General features: G+C 33.5%; 4 protein-coding genes across 6 annotated transcripts; 2 read left to right on the top strand and 2 right to left on the bottom strand.

Annotated features, from left to right (window-relative positions):
- The first annotated feature begins 828 nt into the window (after positions 1–828).
- Positions 829–5,375, top strand: LOC124920946 (vacuole membrane protein KMS1). The gene is made up of 8 exons (XM_047461536.1): positions 829–1,148; positions 2,421–2,632; positions 2,956–3,034; positions 3,249–3,548; positions 3,678–3,835; positions 4,367–4,483; positions 4,556–4,735; positions 4,867–5,375. Exons 1-8 carry the CDS (start codon positions 1,070–1,072, stop codon positions 5,029–5,031), a joined length of 1,290 nt encoding a protein of 429 aa, XP_047317492.1. The 5' UTR covers positions 829–1,069; the 3' UTR covers positions 5,032–5,375.
- A 661-nt stretch (positions 5,376–6,036) lies between these two features.
- On the bottom strand, positions 6,037–13,799 carry LOC124919179 (chloride channel protein CLC-d-like). Of its 3 annotated transcripts, XM_047459349.1 has the most exons (24): positions 13,505–13,799; positions 13,149–13,330; positions 12,965–13,037; positions 12,344–12,565; positions 12,203–12,249; positions 11,997–12,095; positions 11,544–11,618; positions 11,077–11,165; positions 10,753–10,893; positions 10,607–10,677; positions 10,438–10,517; positions 10,208–10,357; positions 9,931–9,990; positions 9,779–9,853; positions 9,023–9,174; positions 8,719–8,854; positions 8,517–8,648; positions 8,042–8,119; positions 7,902–7,957; positions 7,716–7,802; positions 7,402–7,558; positions 7,203–7,304; positions 7,040–7,086; positions 6,037–6,503 (listed from the first exon to the last, which is right to left on the bottom strand). In XM_047459349.1, exons 2-24 carry the CDS (start codon positions 13,323–13,325, stop codon positions 6,413–6,415), a joined length of 2,397 nt encoding a protein of 798 aa, XP_047315305.1. In that variant the 5' UTR covers positions 13,326–13,330; positions 13,505–13,799; the 3' UTR covers positions 6,037–6,412. The 3 variants fall into 3 exon arrangements, with proteins under 3 accessions (XP_047315305.1, XP_047315304.1, XP_047315307.1); XM_047459348.1 differs by having other exon boundaries at positions 13,149–13,799; XM_047459351.1 differs by having other exon boundaries at positions 7,045–7,086; positions 13,149–13,799.
- Positions 13,800–13,879: 80 nt separating this feature from the next.
- Positions 13,880–16,219, top strand: LOC124919180 (transcription termination factor MTEF18, mitochondrial-like). The gene is made up of 2 exons (XM_047459352.1): positions 13,880–15,900; positions 16,013–16,219. Exon 1 carries the CDS (start codon positions 14,046–14,048, stop codon positions 15,750–15,752), a length of 1,707 nt encoding a protein of 568 aa, XP_047315308.1. The 5' UTR covers positions 13,880–14,045; the 3' UTR covers positions 15,753–15,900; positions 16,013–16,219.
- On the bottom strand, positions 16,219–23,033 carry LOC124919181 (long chain acyl-CoA synthetase 6, peroxisomal-like). The gene is made up of 23 exons (XM_047459353.1): positions 22,882–23,033; positions 22,598–22,658; positions 22,433–22,510; positions 22,271–22,342; positions 22,112–22,193; positions 21,896–22,001; positions 21,738–21,814; positions 21,470–21,514; positions 21,265–21,351; positions 20,931–21,020; positions 20,765–20,844; positions 20,573–20,666; positions 19,453–19,541; positions 19,280–19,368; positions 19,033–19,162; positions 18,804–18,922; positions 18,294–18,417; positions 18,061–18,147; positions 17,485–17,588; positions 17,226–17,311; positions 16,762–16,848; positions 16,587–16,673; positions 16,219–16,466 (listed from the first exon to the last, which is right to left on the bottom strand). Exons 1-23 carry the CDS (start codon positions 22,994–22,996, stop codon positions 16,368–16,370), a joined length of 2,088 nt encoding a protein of 695 aa, XP_047315309.1. The 5' UTR covers positions 22,997–23,033; the 3' UTR covers positions 16,219–16,367.
- Between the last annotated feature and the right edge of the window lie 1,204 nt (positions 23,034–24,237).

The following is a 24,237-nucleotide window of genomic DNA, read 5'->3' as shown; positions in this document are numbered from 1 at the left end:
AATATACTCCTGTCCTGGGGCTGCATATTATAAATCTTAATGGATACCCTAAAGACCAAAAATCACGTATTTAATTCTTAACGGTTGGTTTATGTGTTTTATAAAAATAATAAATCATAAATATAGAAAGTTAAAAACCAAAAAATTTAAATGTTTTTAGTTCTTCATAGTTACAAAAAGATTTGAAATTTCATATCTAAAGTTTAAATTTTTGACAAATAAAAGACAATTTATTTCATTTGTTTATTTGACAACACTATTATTAAAGAGAATAAAAAGACAAATTGAGAAGAGGTTGATTTTTTTTGGTTGTAGAATCTTAAGTTTATCACGAACAAACGACTTCGTTTTGATGAGTAGTGGTTCGGATAGATCATATGTTGTTAAGATCGGTCATATGTTGTTAAGTACCAAGCTTGAAACACATCCAACTCGTTTTTTTGTTGGTTCACTTTTTATTTTAATCACAGTCAATTTGGTTCAATTTTTGTTTCGATTCAGTTCGATTAAAACAAATTAAGGAGTATGGTCCATTTCCAACCGGACAAACAAGAAAGATTATTAGGACCGCAATCTCCAACGGTTAAGAACAATCTTTCAGTTTCATAGAATGGGCTTACAGATGAATGTTGGAAACATTTTAAGGCATACAACAACTCTACAATTCTTACCAATCCAAACCCTATTGGCCCAGTTTACAATTAATCAATTTTCTTCACAAACAAAGAAGTACAACTCCATTATTCTGTATTCCAAGTTCCAACCTTTATCCGCCGCCTAGAAGAGAAGAGGGAAAATAAATAAATAAATAAAATCGAATTTATTCTTCAATGTATTATTCTCCCATCTGTTTGTACCCTGCAGCTTGCAGGTGCAACGAAGCAGACGGAGGAAAGATCCAACAGGCAAGAGAAAGAGATAATAATAATAATCTCAATCTAAGTCAGTTCCTTTGCTTCTTAGGTCTTCATCTACTTACAGATTAGTAAATAAATGTTCCCTTGTATCTATCTATTGCTTCCAAGTTCAATAATCTGTATGTATCTAGAGCATGTGAGGTGAAGGCCAAATGGGTTCCAACAATAAAGCTGCCTCTAGCAAATCTTCACCCCTGACGGATTCTCGAAATTCTAACATGCAGATTGACGGCAAGTCTTCAACTTTCTCCCTTTTTCTTATGCTTATTGTAATGTTAACCTATCCATTCTAATATGAACAAAGTTGTTGAATTTGATGAGTCTGGGAGATTCTGAATTCGTTGAGTTGATAAGAAAACCCAAAAGATAGTGTGTAGTGTGTATATGGGTCATGAATAATATAGTGTTTTACTGAACTTGATAAATTGTAAATACATATATACATATTATGGAACATTTGTTAATAAGCTGAGGTATTTCAGGATACAATTTTATTGTTTTGGTTCTTTATATTGAAATTTGAGAAATAGCTACTATAGACAAGGTTGACCCAAGTGAAAATTACAGTTGTAAGGAAAGGAAATACCAGAATCTGCTTCCGAATAGTTAAGGCAGTTGATGGGTACCAAAGAATGAATCTACTTACTTAATTGGGGAACACTTGATGAGATATTGCAAACCCTTAATTGACAAAGGAGTACTTGAATAAGTTGGAAATTTTGATGATTGGCCAACTATTGTTCTAAGGTGGATTTGAACAATTGTTGGTTTCAAAGGAATGAGAAAGAACAAAAATGGTTTGGTCCATTGACTACTAAGGGAGTGATTAATAAAACTGAAAAATAAGTGTTAGATTGTTGAACACTGAATTAGTCAAGTGTTTGAAAAATAAATGCTGAATAACCAAATAAAAATATATAAATTTTGAAGTATTAGATATGTAAGTTGATTTGATAAAATGTCAAACTAAGGAAAAACACTTAAAATGCTATTTTAGCTTATAGTGAAGTAATTTGATTAACTTGCATGTGTTAAAGTTGTATTTTGTAAACTATTACTATATTACATACAAAGTTAAGTCATTTATAACTTATGGAATTAAGCTAGATTTTCTAGCTTAATTTAAGTTAGATCTAATAATTAATCGGTTTTAAATAATAGTTATTAAAATGAACTTAATTCAAATAACCACTTAATTATTTAAATTAAGTAATAAGTTGGGTTATCAAACACTACCAAGTCTTAAGGTTGATGGTATTTGTTTGCATGTCTAAAGTGACCCATAAAAGAAAAATAAATAATCAATGCTTTCTAAGCTTATAGAAATTAACTTATATGGTTTTGCATGTCTCGGACATTTAATAAATTGCATAGAACAGAGTTTGTGTCATCATTTTTTAAGAATATAACAGATTGAAATGGATTAGGAAACTTGTAAACCAGTCAGTTCTATTTTCAAATATCCTCTTGGTCTCATCGTCTATTATGTTGCCTTTTGAGCAGGAATTCATGCGAAGCATCAAAAGGATCTAGAGAATCTAACACTAACTACTCAACCTTTGAAAACATTGAAGTACTTCTGTTTAGCCATTATGAGCTATGTTGAGAAATCAGTAGTATATATTTTAGCCCACGGTGGTTGGCTTTTGCTTCTGAGTATTCCTGTCTTGATTCTTGCAATATTTTTGTTGACAGTCAATGGTCCACATGAAAAGGTACTTATTACAATGCACTATTGCTTATAACTCTCCTATGTCATTTATCAGGATCAATTAGGAAATGGTAGATTTCGCAATATGTTAACGCTTCAGGGACTCCACACTTTGTGTTACTATTATCAAATGAACTTACTGAACCCTCTGTCATTTTGATTATTTTAAAGGTTTATATGGTGGTTATTTCATTTCAGTTCAATCTGGCTATGCTTTCTTGGTTGCTCTTTAACTTTTGTTCAAGATTAGTCACATTCACATTTGATTGTCAATGATTATTAGGCATTATTAAGATAACTTGTAGAATAATATGAGTTATTGCTCAGCATGTGGAGGAGCTGTGCCAATATTTACAATTCGGGCTGTGGTGGGTGGCGCTTGGTGTTGCATCATCTATTGGTCTTGGTGAGAAATGTTAATTTTTTTTATGCCAAGTCCTTGAATTTATGTTATTGTATGCATCAATGTATAGTGTAGATACTTATCTACTACAAACTGCATTTTAGATGGTAAAATCAGGAATACATGATCCGGAATTTTGTGCGCATCTTCTTCAGTAGTATGTTTTCTTGTTAAGGATCTGATGAACAATTGATGTGTTTGTTTTATTTTCATGCAGGATCTGGTCTTCATACATTTGTGCTCTATTTGGGTCCTCATGTTGCCTTTTTCACCTTAAAAGCAATGCAATGCGGTCGAGTCAATCTTAAAAATGGTCTGTATGACACAATACAATTGAAAAGAGGCCCTTCATGGCTTGACAAGGATTGTTCAGAATTTGGACCTCCATTGTTTTCATCTTCACATGGTTCTCGAGTTCCACTCGGCAGCATATTGCCACAGGTTCAGGTGGAAGCTGTGTTGTGGGGCATTGGGACAGCACTTGGAGAACTTCCTCCATATTTCATCTCAAAAGCAGGTGTGTTTATTTATATTTGTTTGTATAGATGACTTTCAGCCTTTAAGCAAATCCAATATCTGTAGGTGGGAAGAATAAATAAATAAATTTATACTAAAGTTAACATTTGCTATCCAATTTTCTGTGCAGCACAAATATCAGGTAGCAAAATAGAAGCTATGGAAGAATTTGAGTCTTCCTCCACAGGAGATGATGGAGCAATAGCTTCTTGTCTAATTAAGATGAAGCGCTGGTTGCTCTCGCATTCACAGTATCTAAATTTCTTCACAATTCTAGTGCTTGCTTCGGTTAGTTTATTAACCCTTTGCATTTGAAAGGGTCTAAGCCCGACCAAAAAATTAGAGTTAGGGGGCTTGAACATAATATAAGGAAAAAATTTAGGGGGGCTTGAACATAATGTAATTTTTTTTGTAAAAACAAATACACATGGAGAGAATGGAACCCAGGACAAAATATACATTATTTATATTAAAAATCACTATACTACTAATCTATTATAAGTTTTAAATAATTTGGATACATGAAGGTGTAGTAAGTAATAAATTTGATTTATTTTTAGGCTGGGCTTAAACCTATTACAGCCCTTACATAGATCCGATTCTGGTCTAAGCATTCATTCGCATTCATTCATGTCATCTGAACATGTTCTGATCATTTGAGACCAGGATCTAATTGTTTATTTGGAGATAGTTGAAATTCTGGTATTAAGAACATAAAGATTTCTTGAAGTTTTGATACAAGGATATCATTAGTTAATTTTTTTAACTTTGAGATATTGCAAAGAAAAACTAGTTTCAACTAACTATTGTTCCTTGTAGATCCCGAATCCTCTTTTTGATCTTGCTGGCATAATGTGTGGGCAATTTGGAATTCCTTTTTGGGAGTTTTTCCTTGCAACACTGTTTGGAAAGGCCATTATTAAGACTCACATACAAGTATGTGTTTTTTTTGCTCATTATGATTTCTCATGGTTAATTGTTACTTCATTTTTTTCACCCTATTTGCAGACAGTGTTTATTATTCTGGTATGCAACAATCAACTTCTTGACTGGATCGAAAATGAGTTGATTTGGGTTTTCAGTTTCATACCTGGATTGTCTGCAATCCTGCCCAATCTCATTTCCAAACTGCATGCAGCCAGAGAAAAGTATATGGCTACCCCCTCTCCTGTTCCTTCAAATATGAAGGTAATGTTTTTATTTGGGCTTTTTGCCTTTACAAATGTATTTCATCATGCATCATCATCATTTCAGATATTTGTACACATTATTCATGTCTAACTGATTCTTCACCAACACTGTCTTTAACATATTTTCAGGTGAAGAAGTGGTGGGGTATTTCATTTACTTCGATTTGGAACACAATAGTGTGTCTCATGATCATGAACTTCCTTCTCAAGATTGTGACTTCAACTGCACAGAGACACCTTAAGAAACAGCAGGAGTTGCATTTAGATGGTGTTAAGAAGAAAATAGTAGAATGAACCATTTCTCTCTTGCCTGCCCCTTCTCCATTTTTGCTCTCTGGTTTCGACCTTGGTTCCATTCCAAAGTTTTCAATCCAAAAGAAAAAGGTAAACCCATCCGATGTCACGTTGTGTTATTGCAGTGAAGGCCTCATTCTTCATACTCACATTAGACGACAGACTTAAAAGTTGTAGTTTGATTTACCCACTTTTTGTTTGGGTTAGGAGTGTAGGCAATCACCATGTCTGTGTTTTTTTATATATATTCTTTGGGCAATGCAAATACAAGACAGCCATTTTGCATGCTCATGTCTTGTACATTGTTAACTATGATGATCAACTATGGCTTTGCCCATTTTTTGTCATCTCCTTTGCTTCATCCCTCTATTATAATTCCAGCTTATTAGGACCAAATATGCATCTGAAAAATCATTAAAGTCAGAAAACACCTCTTCTATTATTTTATAGGCAGTTTTGAGCAATTTAATCTCCTTCATTGCAGTCTTGGGAGATCAGGTCTTCAATGAGAAGAGAAGCAACTTTACATGAATCAAATTATAAAATAGTTCTACATATTTCCTCAATATCAGGAGTTCAAAAGGGTTTAATCCCTTCTTAATGCAAGATTTTTCACCACAAAGCTTGGTATTAAAATTCTTAAGAGTTAGATAATCACCCCATTAGCAAATATTGTTTACAAGACTTTAGGTCTATTAAAGCTTTAATTTTTCCTCTTATATTTGGCCTTTAAAAACACTTTTTTTATTTGAATATTTATTTAACCAATAAATCATCAATAAACTTTTAAAGATTTTTTTTTTGTGTGTGTTAAGTATCACATTCAAATATGAATTTAAATGAGATAATGCTTTTAAAACAAAACTTACTTAGACATAGCATCCCAATTCCCAAATACAAATTCCAAACTTAATTGTTGTAGTTCCAATATTTCCTTTTCAATTCAAATTTTGTTTTTATGGTAAAAGGACCTTTTTTTATAAATAAATAAATACTAAATAAACATCAGTATCATATCCTGAGATTGAATTAAGAAATAACATTAATGTAGAGTCCCACATTCTTCACTGAAGTGAATACTTATTTGTAAGTCAGAAAATGTAAAGAATCCTTGCAAAACAAAATATATTTTCATGTAGTTAGATCTCCCTATCATATCTGTTACCTATTGCAGACCCCAAAGATGAATATGCTGCGTCAACCTTCTGCATTATATTTTCATAGTACTTGAACATTCACATATTGGCCTGTTAGTTGGGACCTGGATCTACTTAGATCTATCGAGTAGATACTCAATGAAATTTCTCTACTAATACTAGTGCCATAAATTATAAAAAAGAAAACAAAGAATTGGACTTTGGGGAAAATTTTGCATGTTGCATCAGATTTGGGGGCGGCGTTTATCCAGGAAAGTATTCAGAAGTGGAGTCTCTGTTTCCGCACTCCTAGTGACCTGTCTTCTGTCATTCCTTCTGCAATGTAGTCAACAATAAACAAATGGTAGAGAAGGACAATTAGGATATTTGAGAAGCTAATTCTAAGAAAGTGAAATGCATCAATAATCAACTATGTAAAGCATTTCCACCCCTCCTTTTTTTACACTTGAAGAGAAAGGAAATGTCTAGCTAGAAATAATATCCGAAAAAATAAAATTCCAATTTTTCGTTCCTTTTCTATTTTATAGATCCTTCATTTCCTTCCTAGAAAGAGTCATGAAAAACAGAGGTTGAACATTTGTTTTCACATGATTTTGGTGCAATATCTGATTTTTATTTTTTAGACCAGGGTTTTTTTACTCCAGCATACCACTGTCATCATGACTCCCAACTTCAATCAGGGTCAGTGGGAATCGAACCCCACACCTCAACATTTTAGTTTAAAACTCTTACCATTTGAGCTACCCTAAATGGGTGGGTGCAACGTCTAGAGTTGTATCACTAGCATGGGTGCTTTTAAGTCAAATGCAGGCCAAGCTTACAAATTTATGAAGATGAAGTAGGATTGAGACCTTACACTAGTCGATTGAAGTTCCATGGCCACAGAATCCTCATTCTCCTGCATTAAAATGTACATAAATTTCAAAATTTAGCCAGACTTTTGAAAATACATATATAAATATATTTTTTTGAAAAACAATATATATACATATGTAATAACCCAAAATGAACTACCTCCATCAATAAATCCTTTCTTGTAATCATTCCAACAACATGAGAAGCACGGGGAACAACAAATATGTGTCGTAATCCTAGTTGACGGAAAATATTGTACACCTGTATCAATTGAAAGTATCTCTTTATCAACCACTAAAATCCTTGTCACATTTCACAATTACCACAAGATCATTAAAACAGTGTATAGAATCATTACCTTTGTTAGGGACATGTCTTCAGGGACAATGTAAGGAGAAGGGTTAGCTAATGGAGCTAGATCTATGTACATTTCCATGTCATCTGAGCTTAGGTGAATATCTTCAATAGTTATTCCTTTACTTGAAACGGGTTTCACGAATTCACTTAAGTTGTGCCTGGAGAATTTCAATGGTAGGCTTGTTATTGGTTGAGTATGTACATGCCTCAATGAATGACTTTTTTTTTGGGAAAATGGTGAACCATTTTATCAAGGAAAAATAAAACCCAAGAGTCTTTACATGAGAAAGTAATGGAACCAAGACTTCCACTAACCTTATAGGCAAGGAACCACCTCTTGAATCAGATGTGAAAGGACCATGCTGAAAATCTACCTTAGATTGCAAGAGTACCAGTAAGTGGCTGCATACAAATAGAATGCTTGAGTAATCCTGAGTAACTGAATCTGATCATGATAGTACTTTGGATAAATAAAATGACAAGACTTTATGATTCATCAACCTGCGAAGCATGATGCCAATAACAAGTGTTTCGCCATTTCTCTTGTGATCTATAACCTAGATGGTTATGAAACATTTGATATAAGTACACCTGGAAGTCAACTTAAAAAGAGGACTCTGTAATGGATCATGTCAACTTACAGGGTAACCATTGTGTTTGTTGCTCTTTAACATGGAAACTATATCAGCAACCTTGACAATGCGTGGAAAGTACAAAACCTGTAAGAAAAATAGATTATAAAATTATTTATTGAAAGCATAATGGCAGAAAAGGAACTTTATGACCACACTAGGGTGGTGGCGTAGTGGAAATAGTCAACTTAAGAGACCAAAAGGTCACGGGTTCGCTTCCCACTGAAAGCGCTTTGAATGGAAGGGTTTGGTGATGTTTTTCATTGGAGCTGAGGTTTGTGCGCCTTATCGATCCATACCACCATCCTTGGTGGTTACAAGCCTTGGCGAGTCCATTTTATTTCTTCTTCTTTTCAGTGGTACTTGTTTTTACGCCCTTTGTACATTTTTTTTTGTATCTTTCACCTTTTGGACTCATTTATCTTGACTTATTAAAAAAATAGAAATAACATAATGGCAGAAAAGGAAATTCTCTAAGTAGTACCTGTTGGCTTCTGCATGCATCTTTTGCCTTTATATATCTCATCTGGTACTTGGGCCTTGATTCAAGCAATGGAATGCCCCTCAGGCGAGCCTGTTGTTCGTATAGACCTTCATTGAATGCATCCCCAACAGCCTGCATAAATGGAACTCTATGATCAGTACACATTAAATTTGATATGCAAGACTCCAAAATATTGAGGTACCTTGGATATAAGGAGAACCAACATGATCAAAGGTAAAAGCTGCAAGTTATTTGTGATCTCAACCATAATTACGCAAAGTGAAACAGTCATCCGCATGGAACCTCCAAGAAATGAAGCAGCTCCTAGCAGTGCATATCTACACATATTATATATATATAAAAATATCATTACCAATTTTTGTAATCACACATCCTCGTGTAACAAAAAGACCTTTTTACCATAGCTAAACATTCATAAAAAAATTATGTAGTATACAACTGTATACACCAATGGTTATTTCATAAGGCCTAATTGACTAACTTACGTGCCCTCTTCAATGTTAAGCTTCTTGTAGAAACTGACAACAAACATCCCAACAAGACGGCCATATGTGGAACCTATCATAATCCCAGGAACAAACTGACCAGCTGGGACAGCAGTCCCGAACGTCACCACTGCTAAGGAGTAGAACATAACCTGAAAGATACAGGAGAATCAAAGTCGAGAAAACATTTCGTAGGATAAGCTACAATTAATAGCCTTGTTATTTTTTCCTCTCCATATATGTGTTTCACATGGCATTAAAGAGAAAATACAACATCATGGTTAAAAGATTTACTCAATTCAAATATCTGTCAGAAAATTGACTATTTAACATAGCAGTGATATTAGACTGAGTCATTGGGTAAAGAAGACATTATATCAAGCTAACAAGAGATTATAAAATATATACTTCATGAATCTAAAGTCATGATTTTGATTATAAACATCTTAACTATTTCTCAAAAAAAGAATACATAATTCATTCAGAAGCAATAATAGTTTAGTAAGTAAACATTGTGTCAGTCATGGTACTCATTCAAAATTGCCACAATGAGTTTCACTATAAGATATGCATAATGCCCTCAAATACTTGATAAGACTAATACATTTTCAATACTACATGTATCTTAGGCTCCACACAATCCCATATTTACTTGCAAGATATGACTTATGAGCACTAATAAATAATCATTATCCACGGTTACTATGATTTCCAACCAATGCAGATGCAATGTATTCTAAATGGAAGTGAACATACCAAAAATGTCAGCAAGCTTTGGGCACTGTATTCATGAATTGTTTTTGCACTAAACAGATTCCTTATGGCATCATCCTGAATCAATTAAAGAAAATATGATAAGATCTGGGAAAGATAGTAGAGAATTTGGATGATATAGACACTTTCTAAACCTGGGTATTGAAAAAGATAGTTGCAAGATCATTGTATTCTTTTTCCTTTCCACAGTAGAACTGCAAATAGCACAAAAAATTAGCAGCACTCACAGGATAAGGAAAATGAGATTTGAGTTGTGGAAAAGATGAAAATGAGGGCATTCACATTCTATAATTACAAGGGATGCACACCAAATCAAAAGAAATATAACATCATGACCAAATTTGATTTTCTATGTGTGATGGTTGTGTCAAAACATTGACAAAAATCAGAAAGATCAACTCCATATCTTACATTTACATAATTCCCGTACATTCCAGGTGGACGAGGACATTCAATACCAGATTCTGAATCAGAGGTTGGACAAGGAGTGCATTTTCTAAAAAGTGGTAATCCAAAGGAAATGGTCGAGGTTATCAAGGAGATAAGACACACTTCAATAACCTGGAAAGCACAAGGATGATCAGAGAAACATACTATAATAGGAAATTCAGAGAACATATAACTTGTATCATGAGGTTTACTTTGACTCGGTTTCCTTTCTTGTGCAAGAAGTTCCGTCTCCAATAAGTCATATAAAGAGTAAGCTGGTTAAATAAGGCTCCTGCATAACAAGAAACATAAATGTCTTATTCAAGTTCAACAAATAAGTAAAATATGAAAAGAAAAATTGGGAAAAGAGCTCTAACTCACCAAGAAGACCACCTATAACACCAATGACTGCCATAGGAAACAACTCCTCAAATGAATAGTCCTCTTGTCCACTAGAGAGAATGTAATTTAAGAAATCAACAAAAGATCAAGGAATTAAAAACAAAATGTACAATTTAGATCCTCACCCTGAGACGTCCCAAATTATGAAACCACCAGAGCCAAAATGCCCACATTTTCCACTCTTGCACCATCCAATTGCAGAACGCACCACAACAGCTACAATGGCAGAAGTAAAAAAGACACGCCACATAAGCTGACTCCTCCACCTTCAATTCATATGAATCAATATTCATTAGAATATATATATATATATATGTGTGTGTGTGTGTGTATAGTGAAATTACTCATTTGAAAGAATAATTGTACACATATAAGCATAAATTGCATAGAAGTTTTCATGCCCAACCAACAAAACCATGTATATGAAAACATATTACTCATAATAGTACCATGATGTGACTTCCTCTAGCGCGAATAGGACACCACCAACTGGAGCTCTAAAAGCAGCAGCAACTCCAGCTGCACATCCACATGTTACCTAAAATTAGAGGAGAGCAGATTAAGTGCTATGTCGTGAAAACAAAATCATATAATAGAGTAATTCATGATCGTAATGAAGATACATGTGTTTAAACTACTAGATATGAAAAGTAGGGAGTGACAATAAAGTTTATTGAAGATGTAAAATTCTAAGAAGATGACATTATCTTGATTTGAGATTAGAGATTAGAGATTAGAGGAGTGAATTCCTAATAGAATCAAGAAGATATAACATTTTAAGAGCCTGAGAATATGGGATATAATTTAGCCAAAAAACTAATCCATACATATTTTAGAGGACAGTGACATATAATGAATCAACATTATAATTTGCAAGACTACAATGATTAACAATCTTGGTTATAGATCCACTTACAAGATCTCGGCGATCCCGATCACTTTGAAAGATCTGTAGCCATCTGGAGCGAAGATGATACTTTGTGGTTCCACCCTTAAAGAATAATTAGTACAAGGAATTATGGAGAAGAGTCAACCATCTGATTTTATCGTGAAAGAATAAAGTACTGTTATAGAAAAGAAATATGGAACTTGCTTAAAAGATCAAGAAAGAACAGCTTGAAAGGGTACAAACTAAAATGATAAATTGGAGTAACAATCAATTTCTTCACAAACAAACCGAGATACAACAATACAGAAGATGGAAAACAAAGTTAAAAAATATAACTCCTCAGAATCAAATCCTAATCATAGTGAACTATCAGATAAGGAGATGCATAGATTATGAAATGTTTTTCCAAAGTTCACGATCACATGAATGCAATAGAATTTCTTAATTTTAGTAGAAAACTACAGAAGTCAAATTACTAACTTGACCAAGGAGGGAAGCAATACAAGCACCAGTATGTACAAGAGGGCCTTCTTTTCCAAGAGCTAGACCACCTCCAACTGAACCAATGCTTCCAAATATCTTGACAAGGACAATGTAATATACAATTTTAATGGTGCTGGAAATAATCCTAGAAGTCAAACAGATCACTGTTAAATCAAAGGAAATTTAAATGTATACAAAGATACCTTCCCAACCAAGGTTCTGAAAAAGAGAATGCCATGGGTATCTACTCCTGCATATCAATAAGAATAGAAACATGAGCAGAAAAAAATTCAAAATTAAGATTGGCATGGAATCTCTAAGAAATATGGAGAATAACGGCTTACCATTCAAATAACCCTTAATTTCAGGAATACCAGATCCTGACGCAGCTGGTGCAAAATATGTGACAATATATACAGAAGACAGGACTAATACCAAGTTAATCAGCACATATACAAAAAATCCAGCAAGATAAGACTTCTGGATTATAGAAAAGGTCAATGAGAACTTCCATCCAGCAAAGTTCTCAACTGAAATGTTAATGAATACAGCTGCCAATCCAGTACCTGGAAATACGATCAAAGGCAAGTCAGGCATAGAAGGATAAACTTTCACAGCTTCTACATAAAAAAAAAAGTAGCTTCATATAATTGAGGATGTCACATTCTCCAACACGGTCGAATCTATAAATAAACAAGCCAAAATGAAGGAAAACTGAATCTTTTTCCTGACATAATTATTTGGCTGTATTGCATCATGTTTCACTTCATGTGAAGTATTTGCTTCTGAAAATCCAAGTAGAACCTATTCTCATAGTTTTTTAAAACGACTTCTTGCAGTTGCCTCAAGTCTTTACTAGTGTTGTATACCTCCAAAGTAACTACTCAAGTATTTACGAACTGAACATCAGTATAACGTGAATATTTAATAAGAACAATAAACTCAAGAGAAGATGTCTACTTTACCAATCCCAATAAGTAATGCCAAGAACCATTTCACAACCACGTAGTATCCAACATAAAGCTTCCCTCTTTGTGCCTGCAGATATCAAGCAACAGTTGAACATTAGAAGCAAAGAACAAATATGAACCACGTTCACATATTAAGCATTCTCAGTACATAAGCACGAGTTTCAGGTTAAAGAATAACCTGTTCTTCTCTGTAGGCATAATTCTCAATAACTTCATAATCTAAACTCTCTACGCTGCTTCCATCATTTTTCTTCGATGTGCCAAGCTCATCCAATTCACCATCTTCTGAATTTGGCAGACGAGACCAAACAAGCTTGGCAGTCTCCAAACCGTTCTGAAGATGATTCGACAGCATGTTCCCTTTTCAAATCATATAATTATTAGTGGCATCCACAGACAAATGGGCTAAAAGATAACCAAACCCAACTGATCAGGCCTCGTTTGTAGATTCCTCAGTGTAGAAATATTTGCCACTTGGCTTAGACTTCGTGAGGAGATGAGAAGAGAATTATAGTTCTCTTTACTTCAACGTACCTAACTTCCTGTATGAAATCGACACAACCCAAGCTCTCTTTCGATATATATATCTTGCTTCCCAGTAGTGGTGGTTTGATCTTCGAATTCCCTTTCAGGGTTTGCTTTAGAGAACAACGATCATCGGTGAATAGTGATAATGGGTGATGAACGGATTGATTTGAGGTTTGTGAAGGATGCAGAGTAGGAATCACTGAGAAGCGGTTTCCAAAGATAGAGAATTGTTGGGTTTGTTTAGGAAGTCACTGTCTCAGCTTAAAAAGACTACTCCTTTAATATTGGCACTTATTTTTTATTTTATTTTTCGAGAAAAGGGTATTCTCATTTTTTTCAAATGACCTAAACGTGTATTGAACAGTCGTCCTTGCGCCCACCGTGAACGAAGAAGAATCCTGCCAGGATAACAAAGGACAGTAACAAGAAGACATTAAGGTTTGTTTGAGAAAGATCATCATATTCATACCTTCCAAACTAACAAGAAGGTAATCTTTGCCTATTTGATTCTGTTGAATCAAAAGTTATAAATGTTGTCACATTTCTGATGACCCATTTGCAGAAACTTAGATTGCCATCCCTTCTCAAACGGGTTTCAGTTAATATCAGCCTTAAATCACAAGAATCAAATGTACTGTCGAATGAGTCTTACGACATTACAGGAAGAAGTAGGTTATACAGAAGGAAAAGAAATACATCTATTGACAGTGCTCTCAAAGTTTCTCGCGCTACAAAAGAAGCCCAAACCGCTTTAATAGAATATCTTCACTGTACTAGAAGCTTCCCGTTTACAGATGCAGAGTATATTAGTCGTCATTCACCTCTTTTCCTCCAAGAATTGTTGAAAAGGGTAAATATTGAACAGGGTATCAGACGTTCTATTACCAGGTTCTTACGATATAACCCCATCAATGAATTTGAACCTTTCTTTGAGAGCATGGGTTTGAGCCCTTACGAATACTCTTCCTTTCTTCCTCGGGACTTGATGTATCTTGATGATAATCAGACCTTACTGCAAAATTACACTGTCTTATGTAACTACGGTTTTCCGCGTGGCATGTTGGGAAGGATATACAAGGAGGCAGCGGATGTATTTAGATATGGTAATGGTCTGCTTCAGTCAAAGCTTCAAACATTAGAAGAAATGGGGATAAACAAGGATATCATCGTGAATATTGTCTGCTCAAGTCCATATCTCTTGACTGGTGATCAGGATAGGTATTTTCTCAAGATGTTTGATAAGTTAAAGAGTATTAAGCTAGAAGATGATTGGATTTCAAAACATTTAATTAAGAATGTTGTATACAGATGGAACCAATTGTTTGAGCTTTTAAACCTACTCAGCAGTATTATTGGCTCTGACGAGCAACTAAGAATACTCATATGTCAGCATCCTACGCTTCTTTTCGCTTCAGGAAATACAAGTTACTCACTGATTACTTTCTTTTTGAAATTCGGATGGACCAGAAAGGATTTTTTATCGTTCTTTTTGCTCTTTCCACAAATCCAGCTTGCGAAATTCGTTAGTAACTTGAAAAGAAGTCATCGGTTTCTAGTTGAAATAGATATGGATGCTCAAGGAATAGGTAAGCTGATCTGCACAAATCCTCTGTTGCTTGGTTCATGTAACTTAAAGAGGGCTAGCAGTGTTCTTGGAAGTCTTCAAACAGGGAAGAAGAGAATCTGTGATATCATCAAGGAGAATCCTCTGATACTGAAAGACTGGGAACTAGGGTTAAGGGTTCAACCGTTGCCTAGTCTAAATGAAAACTCTTACATGATGAAGACAAAGTTCTTACGGGACTTGGGATTTGTTAAGGACTCTAATGAAATTAGAAAAGCTCTCAAGAGATTCAGAGGAAGTGGAATGAAACTCCAGGAAAGATTTGATTGTCTCGTCAAGACCGGTATAAGTAGGGAAGATGTTTTGAAAATGATCAAGATAGCTCCTCAAATTCTTAATCAATCAAAAGATGTGATTGAAATTAAGATTGACTTTCTTGTTAATGGTATGGGTTATCCCTTATCGTCTTTGGTTAGCTTTCCAGCATATATTAGCTACAATGTTCAACGAGTCAAGCTTAGGTTATCCATGTATAGTTGGCTTAGATGTCAAGGATTGGTAGAGCCTAACTTGTCATTGTGCACGATTATTGCAATAACCGATGAACTATTTATTAGAAGGTATGTTGATAAAAACTCCCAAGGCCCTGAAATTTGGAAGAAGCTGAAGGAACAATTTTGTCCTAGCTGAGATCAATTCATTATTCAAGAGATGTAATTGTTTCTATTAGTTGTGGAGATGAGAAGGGTCATGTATGATTGAATTATATGCTTACCATAAATGGAGCCAAAATTCTACAATTTAATCCAGCCATCTTATTGAAGATTGGACTTCTCCGGTAAGTAACTTCTTTGTTGATACCATTATTTGTCCAATAATTCAAATTTAAAGAGAAAAATTTGGTGATATACTTCTCTAGCTCTGATGATTGCTTTACCTTTGTGCCTCAGGTGAAATTCAAAGATTCCAGCATACCCCCAAGCGAATCGGGTCAGAAGATTTTTTTTCTAGTAGTTAATTGAGAGCTTTAGATAGGTGTCTATAAAACAAATGAAGGCTGAAGCTATAAAAATGTGGTTGAATTTTAAAGTTTGATAACTATTTTGTATAGCAAATCCAAATGAATACCTTCAGTAAAATACTTCTTAAAGGAATGATAATCCAAAGACTAACTCCAATACATAGTCATTTAATCACTGTCTCCATTTATTCATAAGAAAATGTAAGCAAATAGCCAATCATTCAACACATCCCCTAAAACATTCAAGTAAGTCTTCTCAAAGGAATATATATATGTTCTCTCTATTACAGTTTCTGCACAGAGGGGTTATGAAAACTCAAAAGCTCTTCGTACATGCTTTCAATGACTTTTGCAAAATAAGCTTTCGCTTGAGGCCTTTTGATCTGCAAGAAAACGTAGACACAAATAAGATTTCTCATCAGATAATAACTACTTGTAGTTGTAATTCGTCGGAAATGGAAATACTTGTTTAGCAAGTGCGATTATTCCTATAATAAACTTGCCTTGAAAGTTGGAGTGAGAAGACCATTCTCCAATGTAAATGGTTCAGTCACTAAAGTGACTGCCTTCGCAAATTCAAACCCCCTTAACTGTGAAACAATAATTATATAATCAAACATGGGCACAACAAAACAAATCAAAATGGAATTTCTTTCTGAGATTGAAAATTTGAAATACCTGAGCCTCTCTTCCAACAGCATCCATGTCAGCTAAAACTGAAGCTCTTGTTCTTGGCCTATTACATAGTTCTCTCATGTCATTATACTGCAATTTTCGTCAACGAGTTCAACTTATATTAAAAACTAAATCAAATCCTTTCTTCAATCTCTTTTACCAAAACGTGTTCTTAAATTATCTCATATACTTGCTAAAGATTTCAATGTAATAAATACTAAACAGTAGAGTTTTGGGGCCGATAGGATTAAAGGTTTTATTCTTTAAATTTCTGCATCAATCGAGAAGAAGGGGATATGCACCAGATGAGACTATCTCGAGCTTATCGGAATCTAACTTTATTGTATTTTTAGTTTTTCTCCTCTTCACCCTCTTTTTTCTTCAAACTGTTTATGAACGTTTCTTGGGTTTCACCCTCGATTTCAATAAAAAAAAAAGTTAGACATTTTTAATTAGTAGTAATTCACCTTAATGCCTTCAGTTGAAGCCCATGCCTTTACTGTCTCCTCATCTATTGAGGCGATTGCCACCAAGGAAGAACTGAGGCTATCACCTAATCAAGGAGGCTCATGTGAAATAACTTGAGACATGCAATTAATTTATTTATATTTTTATGGCACATGAAGAAAATACCTAGAAAACAGCATAACTATCATTTTTTCAGACATGTCCCATCTTTACTAGGTAGTAATGAGAAGGGCATAGCAAATTAGTCAAAATTCTTACCATAAACAAAGCATTGGGAAATAAACTTGCACTTGGCATACACATTCTCGATTTTTTCTGGTGCTATATACTCTCCTTGGGCCAACTTGAATATGTTTTTCTTCCTGTAAAAAAGTTACAGATGATTTCAGTGACCAACAAAATCATTTATCTTACATGGGCGAGAGAAATGTCGACAGAGAAGAATATGACAAAGTAACAAATCAGTTTAATGCCCAGGATGAATACACATTGTAAGGACCATGTGAGCTATTTATACTTGACCTCCATGATGTACAAAACAAACTTCAATATTATTATTTGCTAAACCTCATTGTTAAGAAATCAATCAAAAGCAATAATCTAGCAGCAAAACACTCGGTAATCAATCTTTATGTTTTTTATTCCACAACTCAGATATCATTGAAAACCAGTTAAAATTGGCGATATGCTAGGCATGCAATGAAAATGAATTTTTGTTGGAGAAAGTGGCAATTATTTCTTATCTCAATCTAAACATTCCAGTTATAGTAGTCTTATTGGTGTTTAAAGTCTACCCTAACAAATAAAGCAAGATAGTAGATGTTCTCAAACAACCTATCAATTATCTTCAAACGGCCACCTGGTAACCACAACCCTATATCACCAGTATGAAGCCATCCATCTTCATCAAGTACTTCTCTCCTGTCCAAGATATGAATTTTATCAGCCTTTCAGCTACACAGAGACATAAGAACTTAATGATATGAAGATAAGGGAAGACTAGAGTAAAAGAAAATCAATGAAAAATAGGATGAAACAAGAAATTCAAGATAGAAAAAGGTGTGTACGTTTGAACTTCGTCTTTATAGTAGCCTTTGAAAATGATTGGGCCTCGCACACAGATTTCACCTCGAGGGTGAGGCCGGTCCTGTGATGTGTAGTTCATTTCCTCAACATCCACAAGCTTTATTTCTAAAAACAAAATAAGAACCAAACAAAAAAAAAAATCAATAGCAGCACCATAGAAAAAAATCTCTAGAAACCCCTTTACAGTATTATGGATATTATTGCAATGCTATCTTACTGATATCAAAGACATCTATTTATAGTCTATTGACTATGGATGCCAATATGCTAATATATAACAACAATAAATTGCTGAACCAATTATTTCTGATTTATCTCATATCAATTTATCAAATAAAGAAAAGACTAATTCATGCTGCAAAGAATTGGGTTAGAGTTGAAACAGAAATTGTTCAGTAACATGACATGAATGAACCAGCCCAACTACACATTTCACAATGTTTAAAACAAAATATGCAACAAACACCATACAAATCCTATCAATAACTCACCACAAGCAGGGTTTGGTGAACCAACATGACCGGTTAAAGTGTCAGCCTCATCTAATGTAGATATAACACTACAAGTTTCTGTCATACCATACCCCTCCAATACTGTGCATTTAAAACATCTGCAATATGCAACTTGACAATGCAATTAAGTAAAAGTAACAAAAACAGCTTGTATAATAGCAAGAGAAGATTTTTACTCTCATTATGTAAAAGGAATATGTGCACTTACATCCTCAAAAAGTCCAGGACATCTGGAGACAAAGGTGAGGCACCAGACATCATCATACGGATCCTGCCTCCTAGCCTAACCCTAATTTTATTGAAGACCAATATGTCCCACACGGGGAATGGATTCTCGCCTGATATTGAACAAGTAATCAAGCTCATTATTAGAAGGATGTGAACAAACAATGAAGTAACTAATATTTTGTATCATGGCATAATAAAACATAAAAGTGGAGTGTAATGATCTTCACCTCTCAACATTGCTTGTTTCTTCGCGTTATAGGCTGCATTGAATAGCTTCTCCTTCAGACCACCCGACAACTTCACAGAATTTGTAATACTGTAATATGCAAAAGAAAATGATACCATTGAACAACATTTGATATGACATCATAGTTCGAAACTTTCAACTGCTGCAATTTACCCATCATATATTCTATTGTACAACCGCGGAACACTGGCAAATAATGTAGGTTTTAGAACAGCTATATCGTCCATCAATTTCAAACTATCCTGCACGTAGTAAGTTAAGAATGAGGAGATCAGGTTCCAAGAGAAAATTAATTTCATATCACACCCTGTTATTGTGGAGGGAAAAAGCAACAACAACAAATGATCTGAACATTTGATGAACGATAAACTTACTAATCATGTATATACAAAGTGCCAATAAGATGAGCTGAGATCCTAACAAACTTCTTTCAGTGTTCGTTGTTAAAGAGAAAAAAACATCAAATCAAAGCAAACTAATACTTTTCTTTAAGAGTAAATGATTAGTCTTTAAGATATAACTTGGGAAGTACTTGATAATCTAGCCAAATGTCTAGTACTTGGAAACATTGTTTCCATAGAAGATGTCAAGAATATAAATCTTATCATAAGAAAATAATTTTTTTCTCAAATGTCTTTTAAATAGATGTGTAAGACAGAAAATATCATCTATATCAGGATCTAACTAATAAAGAGTTCACTCATATACCAAGTTAATAAAGAAAAAGGGATCGGTAATCCACAACTCTATACTTCAACAAATTTAGGAACAACGAGATGGCCCTTGACTGACTTGATCAATACCTAAATATGAATGAAGTAGTGAAATGTCTAAGTTAAAAAATATTATAAGTTTCGTATGAATGTTGCATTATACATAAAAACAGATAAAAAGAAATTTATTCTTAAATTCCTAAAGGCTTCAATTGGATCATTTAGCTAATGAAAAAGGTTCTCAGTGAATGCTACTCTTCCTCATCCAAATAATTGGATATCACAATTCTGCAGAAATGTGTTCAATAATCAAGTCTTTTGAAAATCAAAGAAATATATGAGATATCCCCATCTCTGAATTGGGATAGCTCATGCATTTAACTAACTTCTCTTTCACTCTTTGGTCTGCTTCAATCTATGAACTTGTCGAAAATTAAAAAATCAGCCAGATTGATTGATTTAAAATCGCTCCGATATCATATAGTATGTTAGCCATTTCGAATTGACAAAATCACTCAAAGAAACATTACTAACATAGAGTAGATCGATAAGTTTCATACTCCCTGGTAGAACCCAACAGAAGATCCGGAATAGGCTAACATGACTTGGTTTGCTCTCTCGTATATGTGGGCCAGAGGGAGGTAAGATATATAGCTGCCACGAAGATAACAATTAGTAAAACATAAAATTTATATGTTCGTCAACATAATAGGAATTCTGAATCTCTTTCCGATCAAGTCATCTCTACTTACACATCTGACGGGGAGAAAGTTGTAGAAATACTTGACCCAGCAACATTAGCAATGAAGTTTCCATGAGTCAAAACAGCTCCCTTCAGTGAATTAAAATAACAACACGCTTTGTAAGTATCATAAACAGCAAGCAACAAGTGCAAAATCTACAGTTATTAAAAGATACCTTCGGTTTCCCAGTTGTACCACTTGTGTAGCAAATAGTGGCAACATCATCTGCTTTTGGTGGAAAAAATGGTTGGGGGTTGCTGTGACCCTATCATCAAAAGATGCTACTAATTAATCATATATTTTTTCTCCTTTAAGCATTACTCACAAAAGTTTGGTCCAGGACAATCTTAATCATAACATGACATCTGAACAACATAAAATAACTAGACCATGTTATGTGTCCTTTCCAATATGGTCAAATTTATCAAGCAATTCACCTACATCCTACTGTAACAATTACATTTCTAGTGAATTTACTTTATAGGAACTGAAAAGGAAAGCAAAGTCACCTGTTTGAGTAGTTTTGCATATGTTAAAACCTGAAGTCCTGTTGTTGATGAAAAAGATGATGTTTCTTCATTTGTCCCTCCAACAACCTAGATGCAAAGACTAACATGTCAGCGTTTCCATATGCTCCCAGACAATATAGCATGCGATCATCACTACCCTACTTCAAACTAGGAAAATAAATAAACAGTTGGAAAGGTCTCATACCACTATGATACGCACAGTTGGAATCTCAGACAAGAAGCTCATCAACTGTAGGGACAAAGATAAAGTAGTTATCAGTTGCAAATTAAAAATAATCAAGATCATTAAAAGCCCGGATTGTGCAAACTTAAGGCATTAAAAAATGAAAGGGTGTTAATGGTTTTTATTTTCCCAGTGCCTATGTACCGAAGAAGGTTCAACATTTTTATGCAAAGGCAGTTAGTTCCATAACAAAGACCAAGAACTAAGAAACATGTGTGCAAGAACTTACAATATCCAAAGACTGTGGGAGACAAAATATAACTTGTACTGCAGCATGATTCACTATGTATTTAACTGCATCTGGACCTGCAGAGATTCCAGGAAGCTGTATTGTTAGAAAACATGGCTTGTAATACAACAGAAGCTTCTCAGAAAACAATTCCCCACCAAGTGTATCATACAGAGGAACTGATACATAAGAATATGCAGAGCAAGCATGGTCAACAATTATCCATTCTGGCCTATTGATAAAATATAGACCAATTCCAGCTCCCTGTCATGAATTACACAAAAGGGTTTTAAATGTTATTAAAATCTAATCTTTTTTTGATAAATACGAGTTGAATGAATCATACATGCCCCTGTTTAATGTAAAGTTCTCACCCTTGGTATCCCATGAAAGACCAGAGCAGAACCAATGTCAGATCGAGCAGTACTGACTTCCCCATATGTCACCCACTTGTACCTTCAAAACCAAAAAAAAAGAAATATGATAAGTTGCTCTCCAAAAAAAAACATAGTTGTTCATAAAAAAAAACTTACTCGCCAATAGTTCCATCAACACGAATTCGTGAACCCAAGTACTTGTACTCTCTAAATAACTCAACTGAATGCCTAAGATTGGTTAATGAAGAAAATTTTCAGTTTATCTTGCTAAAAAATTACATGGTCTATGAAACTAGAATAAAAAAGAAAGTCACAAACTCGAAATTATCATGCAATGTTCTGATTTCAGGTTGATCAGGGAATCTGCTTACAAGCTTCAAAGGAGAACGTGCAGATCTACATTGTAAGATAAAGAACATAAAAACATTGTTACATGAGAAAAATGTATTGCATATTAAAGATAGATTGATTCCAATTTCCAACCTGTAGACATTCCACTTCCCTGTCTGCAATTTCTCAGGCAGCACTGCACTATAACCCTCTTCTGTTCAGCACACATAAGAACATAGATAAGATCAGTTGATAAACATTTCATCCTAGTACAAAATGGGTACTAAGATAAAATTAAGAAATTTGCATAACGAATCAACTCAAACTGTTATATCATGTCACATGCATAATCAAGCATCATTATTCATTACATACAAAACAAAACATATCATAGACCCATTACAGATATAGAACAGAGAACATGGGAAAACATATACCGGAGACAAACTCGGCAGCGGTCTGGTTTGTGGATAGGAGAGATTTTGCATCGGTTCCGGCGGCGGCGAGATGGTTGTGAATTGCCTGAATGCGTCGTCTAGCTGTCGATTCCATGAAATTTTCACGGCGAGAGAAATAAACGTAAAATTGGGGAACACGACAATTGTCTGATCAGTTTAGCTTAAATAGCATGATATATGTTCATTGACGGTTGAGACAAGCGTCGTTGTTGCGCTTATATTATTATTATATTTTTATAAGCTTTAATGTCTATTTAATAACTCAATTAATAATATTAATATATTATATTATTATTATGTATTAATAGTAAAAATATAAGCATAGATTAAGATTTTGTTGGTAAGAAGTTTAATGTTATTTAGTTTCGATTAAATGATATAGATTTATTACCTTAATTAGTTATTCTTATCCATCATAAAAAAATATCATTAATCATTTAAAATTTATGTCCAAAGATTTTATATAATTAAGACGTATTTTTTAAAAAATATTATTAAGGGTTAAATAAAATGTTACATAATGTCGAGATAAATGACTATTTTTTTTAAATGATTCAGGAATATAATAGAAAATAGTTTAAGCCCTACATAAAATATAGGATATGAGAGCAAATAAAAAAAACATATTTTTCAATAAATTATCGAGCTCATACCTTCTCAAAAATATTGATTATCTCATTGATTTTTCGAATAACTCTTAAATTCTTAAGATTTATTATTATTTTAAAGAAAGTTAACGAGTTTAATATATGTAAACTCTTAAAGTAATAAAAAATTATTATTTTAAATTTACGATAATAAAATTTTAAAACTTATAAAATTAAGATTTTATGATTTTATTGAAAAAAATGTGAATTTATATTTATATATTAAAAATAGTTATTATTTATTCAAATAAATGAATTAATTCAACTAATTTTGTAAATATATTTTTTATAGTTATTTATTTATTATTATTTTTTAATTAATTTTATATTTAATTATATATATATTTAAATAATAAATTTATAAACATACTTATTTATATATATATATATATAATAAATTAAATTATTACAATTACATATAAATTTTTTTTTGATCGATTTAATGTAAACTCTTATTTTTGATGGTTTATGGCTAACCATTTAGAAAAAATAATATCATAACAATAATAATAAAATATATAATGTTTTAAGTTTTAACTAGTTTGTTTTGAACCTTGTCATTAATATAGAAAATCAATACCTAAAACATTAGTTTTTTAAAATAATATTCTCTATTTTCATTAATGAAAATAGTTATTCTAAATCTGGAATAAAAACAAAAATAACTAGTATAGATGAGTATAATCAA

This window comes from Impatiens glandulifera, chromosome 1 (assembly GCF_907164915.1).
Source record: "Impatiens glandulifera chromosome 1, dImpGla2.1, whole genome shotgun sequence".
NCBI classification, from domain to species: Eukaryota; Viridiplantae; Streptophyta; class Magnoliopsida; order Ericales; family Balsaminaceae; genus Impatiens; species Impatiens glandulifera.
This window is presented reverse-complemented; position numbering and strand designations above follow the sequence as displayed.

Excerpts from the sequence above, each read along its gene's own strand:
- LOC124920946 (XM_047461536.1), top strand. The coding sequence starts at position 1,070 with ATGGGTTCCAACAATAAAGCTGCCTCTAGCAAATCTTCACCCCTGACG. Across the intron at positions 1,149-2,420 it reads TTCTAACATGCAGATTGACG|GAATTCATGCGAAGCATCAA; the intron begins GCAAGTCTTCAA and ends CCTTTTGAGCAG. Across the intron at positions 3,836-4,366 it reads CAATTCTAGTGCTTGCTTCG|ATCCCGAATCCTCTTTTTGA; the intron begins GTTAGTTTATTA and ends TGTTCCTTGTAG.
- LOC124919181 (XM_047459353.1), bottom strand. The coding sequence starts at position 22,996 with ATGGAATCGACAGCTAGACGACGCATTCAGGCAATTCACAACCATCTC. Across the intron at positions 21,352-21,469 it reads CAACTGTGCGTATCATAGTG|GTTGTTGGAGGGACAAATGA; the intron begins GTATGAGACCTT and ends CTTTGCATCTAG. Across the intron at positions 19,542-20,572 it reads CTGTTGGGTTCTACCAGGGA|GATAGTTTGAAATTGATGGA; the intron begins GTATGAAACTTA and ends TACTACGTGCAG.
- LOC124919180 (XM_047459352.1), top strand. The coding sequence starts at position 14,046 with ATGACCCATTTGCAGAAACTTAGATTGCCATCCCTTCTCAAACGGGTT.
- LOC124919179 (XM_047459348.1), bottom strand. The coding sequence starts at position 13,325 with ATGCTGTCGAATCATCTTCAGAACGGTTTGGAGACTGCCAAGCTTGTT. Across the intron at positions 11,619-11,996 it reads TTGCTTCCCTCCTTGGTCAA|GGTGGAACCACAAAGTATCA; the intron begins GTTAGTAATTTG and ends TTATTCTTTAAG. Across the intron at positions 7,559-7,715 it reads GGTGGTTCCTTGCCTATAAG|GCACAACTTAAGTGAATTCG; the intron begins GTTAGTGGAAGT and ends GAAATTCTCCAG.